This window comes from Micromesistius poutassou (genome assembly GCF_964030765.1).
Source record: "Micromesistius poutassou genome assembly, contig: SCAFFOLD_1046, whole genome shotgun sequence".
NCBI lineage: Eukaryota > Metazoa > Chordata > Actinopteri > Gadiformes > Gadidae > Micromesistius > Micromesistius poutassou.
Window position 1 is genome coordinate 2,501 of NW_028179117.1, and position 7,500 is coordinate 10,000.

The following is a 7,500-nucleotide window of genomic DNA, read 5'->3' on the forward strand; positions in this document are numbered from 1 at the left end:
AGACCTCTCACATGCGACCGCCCTGGCTCCAATTATCTTCAAACACTTCTCTGGCACACGACCTTCAAAACATCCCCTCCTGATTGCACCCAAATGCTATCCAAAGCCAATTAGATTAATTAAAAATATTTGCAGAGCCACAAGAATGTTAAGCCCATAATTTAGGCCTGGGACTAAATATATGTGGGATGCACACTCAGAACACACACACACACACACATTGTCTCGAATTACCACACACACACACACACACACACACACATACACAAACACACGCACACGCACACACGCAGTGATCAATTTGTCTCCCCCAGTTCGTCAAAGTACAGACGCATGACAAGACATTTGAATGGATTATTAAATGCATTACGTTCATGAGATGCTCAATTACGGCAACGTTGATTTTTGGATTATTCTGCATTTAGACTGACACGGTTCTGATAATGAGGTATATTTAAAAGACCACAGACTGCTCACCACTGACATCCTCACCGATGTTCACATCGAAAGCAGAACGCAAGCCAAGACAATGTTGTTCACTGTACTCTCCTTGACCCATCCTGCACCAGAACCCATCCCTCCGACCCTCTTTGAATTCTACAACTCTGATAACATGTTTCCCTGTTGTTTTGTCCTACGGTATTTTATTCTAAATGCTGTCCGTGCTTCTATTTAAGAATGTTTTCCTTAAGTGGTTTTATTCTTGCTGTAAGCGTGCGATATAAAATGCATGTCATATAAACATTATTATAATTATAATAATTTCTTCAGAACACATAAAACATACCCTGTTAGTGCCCTGCTGTCAGACATTTAAACTCCTTTTAAAAAATAGTACTTATTATTACTTATTATTGTACTCATGTACTTATTATTACTTTTATGTCTTCAGGGGGGGGTCAATGTAGGGGAGGGGTTTGACTCCCAGCTCTCGACGTTCTCCCCCCCCCCGTGACGAATTGTGGGCTTCACTACCGGTTACTTCGAGATCGATGTAAAAAATCTCTGTGTGTCATTCATTCATTACACTGTGTTAGTTTAGTTCATTATTTAGTTTTGTCCGGTTGTAAGTACGTCCTCCAACGGCACACGTTGTTCCAGAGCGTTTATAAAGCCCTCGTTGTGTTCAGCGACAGAGCGCCTGTATCCAGTGATATATATATATATATATATATACAGTGATATATACAGTGATATATACAGTGATATACAGTGATATACAGTGATACAGTGAGCCTGCCAGCTAATCAGCTACAAACACGTCAGGCGGCCGCAAGTGTGGCCCACAAGCGTTTCCCCGGTAACCACCACAGGAAACGTGTGGCTCAAAGCACTGGGTTTGAACCCCAACGCCCGCCGTCCAGCTCCAGTACGACCTGACTGAAACACACAACCCCTCCCTGCTAATAAAGGCCATGTATCCAGACCACGTGCTGTAAGTCACTGTGGGTGTTTGTGCTAAATGACTAAAGGTAATTGAGCTTCTCTCCTGTGTCCCGTGGCCCCAGGTGAGTACTGGCACAGCCTGCGGGCCCTGGCCCCCACCCTGGAGCTGTCCCACCTGCAGGCCCACAGGGTGAGGCTGCGGCGGGACTCTGACAGCGACGCCCTGAGCGCGCTGGCCTCCCTCTCCATGGGGGTGCTGACTCCTAACAGGTAACGCTGAGGGCAGGGGGGGGGGCGGTCGCTGCAATAACATTCAACTACAGTCATTTAGAAGCCTTTAGTTCACGATGTATCATAACCCAGAACGTTAATATACATCGGGCGGTAGGAGCGGGTTCACTTGTGAACGGAAGGTTGCTAGTTGGATCCTGACCCTCACCGCCCCCGCCGAGCTGGCTGTCGCCCTGCATGGTTGACTCCACCGTCGGTGTGTGAATGTTTTTATGTGTGGGTGAATGTCAGGCAGTAATGTTGAGCACTGTGAGCGGCCTCTGGTTAGAGCAGTATGTATAAATGAGGTCCATTCACCGTTTACTTTTTTACAACGGTGGAGTTCTCAGGCATTAATGAATCATCTACAAATGTATATTATCTTAGTTAATGATAAGTGCATCATCAACTAAAGGCTTACAAATGAATGTTTTGTTAATAATTGGTCTTCATTATCTAAAGGCTGATAAATGACTCATGACTGAACGTTTTTATAAAGTCTTATTCCGTTATTTTGCAGTAGTGGGCAGAGCAACGCTTTCTAAATTTGACTAGTGGGAGTATTGTAGTTAAGTAGTTGTAGTAGTCGTAGCAGTGATAATAGTGACCAGTTGCAGTATTGGGATTCAAACCGAGTACTGCTGACTCAGGCGTTAACCTCAGTCTAATCGAAGACGGGTTGGTACAGTGGAAACAAAGGTGTTTGTATCTGCGCTGTTGATTTCATTGTTTATGAAAAACTAAATATTTGTCAAAAGTCTGCAGACACTGACAGTATTTTTTGGTCTATTCCTCCTTACAAGAAAAGAAAAAAACCCGGAGGAACTAAAGAGTGATGATGAGTCCATGTAGCGCCAGAGTGCAGAAAGTATCTTCAAACAAGTACCACGCACCCACCTCCACACAGTCACACACACACACACACACATGTGGATGTGAGACAGTAAGACCAATACTAGGACCACATCTGTCTCACACACCACTCACACACCACTGGATTACTGCCCCACCTGGACACCTCAAACTCATTATACCACGACGCTTCGCCAGAAATGTCCTCAGGTAATGTTGACCAAATGACATGACCAAAAAAAACCTAAAACTCATTGATGAAAGATGAGTCTGAGCTCCGGTGAACGTGTGGGGAAGCAGAGACATTGACATGCAGACGTGGAGATACTTGACAAAGAGCAGAACCATGACTCAGAACATCCTGCCTGGGAGATCTCTCCCCACAGACATGTTTCTAGAACCACACAGAACTCCAAACCACAACCTTGTACTCCCCTTTGTACCTTGTTAAAACGGGGGGAGGGGGTCAAGGTCATACAAGGTTATACACCCGCCTGTGACAGACAACAGACACATCACTGTACTCAAGATGTGTCCCACTATGTCATGTGTTTAGGTGGGACCGCAGTGAATAAATGATGGATCAGATCCTGAGATTTTCTTTTGAATTGTAAATTCTGTAATGTGAACTGTGAGAGAGTCTTAATCTGTAGAGGAGTACAACGGCAGCACACATTTTGCCCGATATATTGAAAATATTGACAATCAAAATGTGTCTGATTTTAGTTTTTTTTAAACTTTTTTGTTCTATTGCCTATATTTGTGTTATAGTGAACTGTCTTGTTAAGGGCTCTGCGACTAGAGCTCGGCCTGCAGTGATTGTTCAAATGAAAGTCCTGCATTCCAGCATCCGTCCAGTCTTAACAACGTCTGTCACACGCCCATCACAGCTCTGTGAACACTTGGATCAAGGTCTTAATGTACATTACACACAGTGCTATGTAAGATTTATCTGGCCTTATTTGTGAGGATACATGTGAGATTACTTAGAACATAGGGTGTCGTATACAAAAAGCATTTTTTACTGGACTTTCTATGCAAGGTTTGGGATTTATAAACACACTCGACAAGACGATGTATTTAACTCTACAGATTTTTCCTTGTATTTGTTCCTTTTTCTGGAGCATTATGGTCTATATTGTGGGTGTTAACAGGGTGCAAGAAGACATGCATTCGCTTGTGGTCACTTTTAGAGTTGCTTGTGATTTAAGTATGAAGATTTACTCACTCTCTCACTCTCTCTCTCTTTCTCTCTCTCTCTCTCTCTCTCTCTCTCTGTCATGGTCCGTTTGCACCCGAGTTGTATAAATGATGCATTTCTGATATGTATCAAACTGACACACCCACACACACGCAGAGTTTACGCTTATAAGCTGACAACCAAATACATACACAAGTGCACTTAGTCCGTCTCCAGGTAAGGGGTGTGTGGGTCGTAGGTCAACAGGAAGACAAAGGAATGACTTCTCAAATTGTTGATGTTTCTTGAACCCGGTTGTCTTAGAGTGTAAACTGTGGGTGAGCATTCCTGCTGCATTGTCTTACAAACATGTGTCTAATACTCCTTAAGCTCCGTCATATCAAAGACCAGCGGGCCGTCCTTTAGTTTAAGTGGTCGTTTTCTGTTTACCATCGGGACCATAGGTCTGTAGCGATGTTTTGTTCTCGGGACTAAAATATGGAATGACTATGATACGTTTAACAGTTTCAACATTGAGCTAGCTGGTAAACCCAGTGCATCGCGATTGGCCGCAGGTTCTGAGGACTGCCTTATGGGAACAGTTTGCTAGCATTATGCTAGCGTGTCAAAAAATGAGAACCGTTGAAATGTTTTTGTTTATATTCAGCATTGGGATCACCAAAGGCACTTGAAGGATGTGTAAACAACCTTCATGTTGTGATTCTATGATATGGTCTTATTTATTAACTAATCCGTGTTGAAATTCCACATTTTAAGCGCATGTGTTGAGTAAGCGCAATTTCTTACACAAATTTGGTGGTGCTTTAAATTATTATTTCTTTATTGTTTGTTCTTTTGGTATTTTTTGATTCATTTCTTTATTTACTTGGTAGGTCCTGTGTGTACAGGAGATTGATAGCTGTCCGTGCTAACAGTATAGAAGTGTCCATATCAACTCATATTTCATTGTAATCCCTTCAGTTTGAATACTATTGACAGATTTGTCAAATTCAAATTGTTGTCATTCATTCTTCATTTTTTAATTTTTTTTTTTTTTAAAGAGAACTCTGATAAAAAAGACGTGATGTATTTCTCTCTTACTATAGGTGTCCTCACATGGAAGTTCCCTTACATCAAGGTATTTCTACCTGAATGAAAATGACCTCTATCTTCGTGATTTCATGCAGATTTGATGCACAATATTGTACATAGCAAGAGACCAAAGGAAGTGCCTTGACCAACCTGTCCAAAATAAACCTGAACTGGATCTTAATTTAAATGGACAGGCAGCGTCTTACCTTTTAGTGATTTCTGTACAGTGTACATACTTTTAATGAGCTTGGATTGGTTTCTTGATTTTTTTTTTTTGTCAGTTATTTCCGTGTTTTTGACCTGTTTTTGTCTTAAGAACAGATTTTCTTAATAAAGTTATGTATTACCTAACTTTCTGTAGTCTTTGCTTTTGAACGCGTCGTTTCTAAGCCCCACTGCCTCTCAACCCACTTCTGAGGTGACATCAATTCTTTCACTTAAACTTTATTATCAACACAAACCGTAATAATAAAGAACATCAAAGCAACACAGTCAAAGCACAAAACATCCAAACAATTCAGAAGAAAATTGTATCAACCAGCAAATAGACTATTTATAAATGTTTAGACCATGTATACTGCAATTTAAATTGCAGTATGTAATTCCATACTACAGCATGGAATGACATTGCAGTATTTAGTGACATAATTGGATTACTGTAATGCAGTAATTACATGAGCAATCATTGTCCCAATTTAAAATTGTCATCAATTTTAAAGCCACTTTCCTTCCGTCAAGAATGTGTCAAACATAAACTTTGCAAAAATACATCCTTAAAACGGCACGAATCATACATTTTTTTTTTTACATTCTAAAATATTTTCTACATCCTTCCCTAAAAACACAAAAGAGAAAACACAAGACAGTAGGAATGAAATAGTGGCTAATGCAAGAATATTGAGTCATGGTTTACCATGAAACGTTCTACTTTATTAAACGTGTGGGAACATGCAGTCTGAACATTAAAACAGTGTGCGTACTCTAAATCCACTCAGAATTACAGAAGAGTACACAGGAATGGTCAAACTATCTGCGGCACCAAAACAACATTTGGATAGGATCCTTGTGCGCTCTCCCAACTCGCCACCTGTGGCTTGAGAGCTAAAGCGATTAGCTTATTAGCATCTTAGATGTAAACATTTGTTGTCTGTAGTCATGTCCACATTCAAATGGCCATCTCTCATTGGACATTTGAATGTTCATCTGGCAGTTCAGTTATTTTATCTTAACGCAATCGGCACCATAGTCGTAGAAAAAAGCGTTTGAGGAATTGAAACAGGCGGCCATTTTGTGACAATGTTTCCTTTGGGCCGCGTTTGGGGGTTTCATCTTTGAAGAATTCATGATTTCACTGTCCTCTCATCCCTTCAATGTGTGTTGTTTTGGAAACTTTAAGTTTTATTGTTAGGCTGCAGATATAGTCCTCATTGTCTGCCTTTTGAACCCGGAGGCGTCCTCTCCACTTGAAGAGAGAGCAGGAAGATGATGTAGCTTGTTTTTCATTCGTTTTTGGCTTTTCAAAAGAAGGCTTCTCTGTTGTGATGACACTGGTCAGTCAGTGACATATTTCCAGAAGTTTCCAGAAGTTGAAAACATGGAACTGTCAGTTTGAACACAGAAACAAAAAGACAAAGGGACAACATGTTAATGGCATTGTTTGTGTAAACATATTTTGTATTGTTTCCAAATCAATCATTTGAGATAGTCGTTACTCAGGAGCAACAATCCAACAAATGCAACAAATTGCTTGTGGTGTGTGTGTGTGTGTGTGTGTGTGTGTGTGTATGTGTGTGTGTGGTGTGTGTATGTGTGTGTGTGTGTGTGTGTGTGTGTGTGTGTGTGTGTGTGTGTGTGTGTGTGTGTGGGTGCACGTGCCTGCTAGGGTGTGCGCAATCTTCTAAACGTGTGTGTCTCAGAGGGAGAGGAGGAGGGGAAGGCAGGGACCTTATTGTATATTCTCACACATGATAATCTCGTTTGTATTTGCTCTTAGAATAATTCTTTTTCGTCAATCATCGCCGTACATATTCAGTCATGCATAAAATGATAAAATAATCGTCAACTAACGGTAACTGAAGGCTAGAAGCACCATCGCAGTTTAGATTGTGATCAGATGAGCGTGAGATAAAGAGATTACTCCTCTGCTATGTGGAAAGATTAATCCCGATAATAATATCGCATAAAACCCTCTTTAGTTTAGTACACATTTATTTGCAGGTAATCATTTCTAATCTGTTCCCCTTTGTCCTTTTGATCCTAACTATACATTATCCAAACGGAGGTACTTCTCCACTATATGTTTAAGAAAGCTTTGGTTAGTGACCACAACAGTAAAAAATATATACACGCACACACACACGGAAACACACACACACACACACACACACACACACACACACATACACACACACCCATGTCCACTCCAGGACTAAATCCCATCCGCTTTCAGTGCAACTTATGGTGATTAAGAATGAAATGGAGATGAGTCTCTGGCCTCCTGGGAGGCTGTTGTTCAGGGCCCTTCACATGGACTGCAGGGACGATGCATCTGGTCCCAGATCAGCCCTAATGCTCAGGCCAAGGATTTAATATGCACCACAGACCGTCCAACAGCTGGCCAGTCCAAAGGATAACACACATGGCATCTCTCTCTCTCTCTCTCTTTGTCTCTCTGTCTCTTTGTTTCTTCATATAACACACACATATGCATGCAAACACAC

At 41.3% G+C, this 7,500-nt stretch overlaps 1 protein-coding gene across 1 annotated transcript in view; it reads left to right on the plus strand.

Annotated features, from left to right (window-relative positions):
• Nucleotides 1-5,125, plus strand: part of LOC311373095 (histone deacetylase 4-like) — a 7,173-nt gene extending 2,048 nt beyond the window's left edge. Inside the window, exons 4-5 of the mRNA XM_084489941.1 lie at nucleotides 1,509-1,656; nucleotides 2,460-5,125. Of these exons, the coding sequence (XP_084346067.1) occupies nucleotides 1,509-1,656; nucleotides 2,460-2,508 (197 nt within the window). The 3' untranslated portion in view covers nucleotides 2,509-5,125. The remainder of the gene's footprint in view (nucleotides 1-1,508; nucleotides 1,657-2,459) is intronic.
• Nucleotides 5,126-7,500: the final 2,375 nt, after the last annotated feature.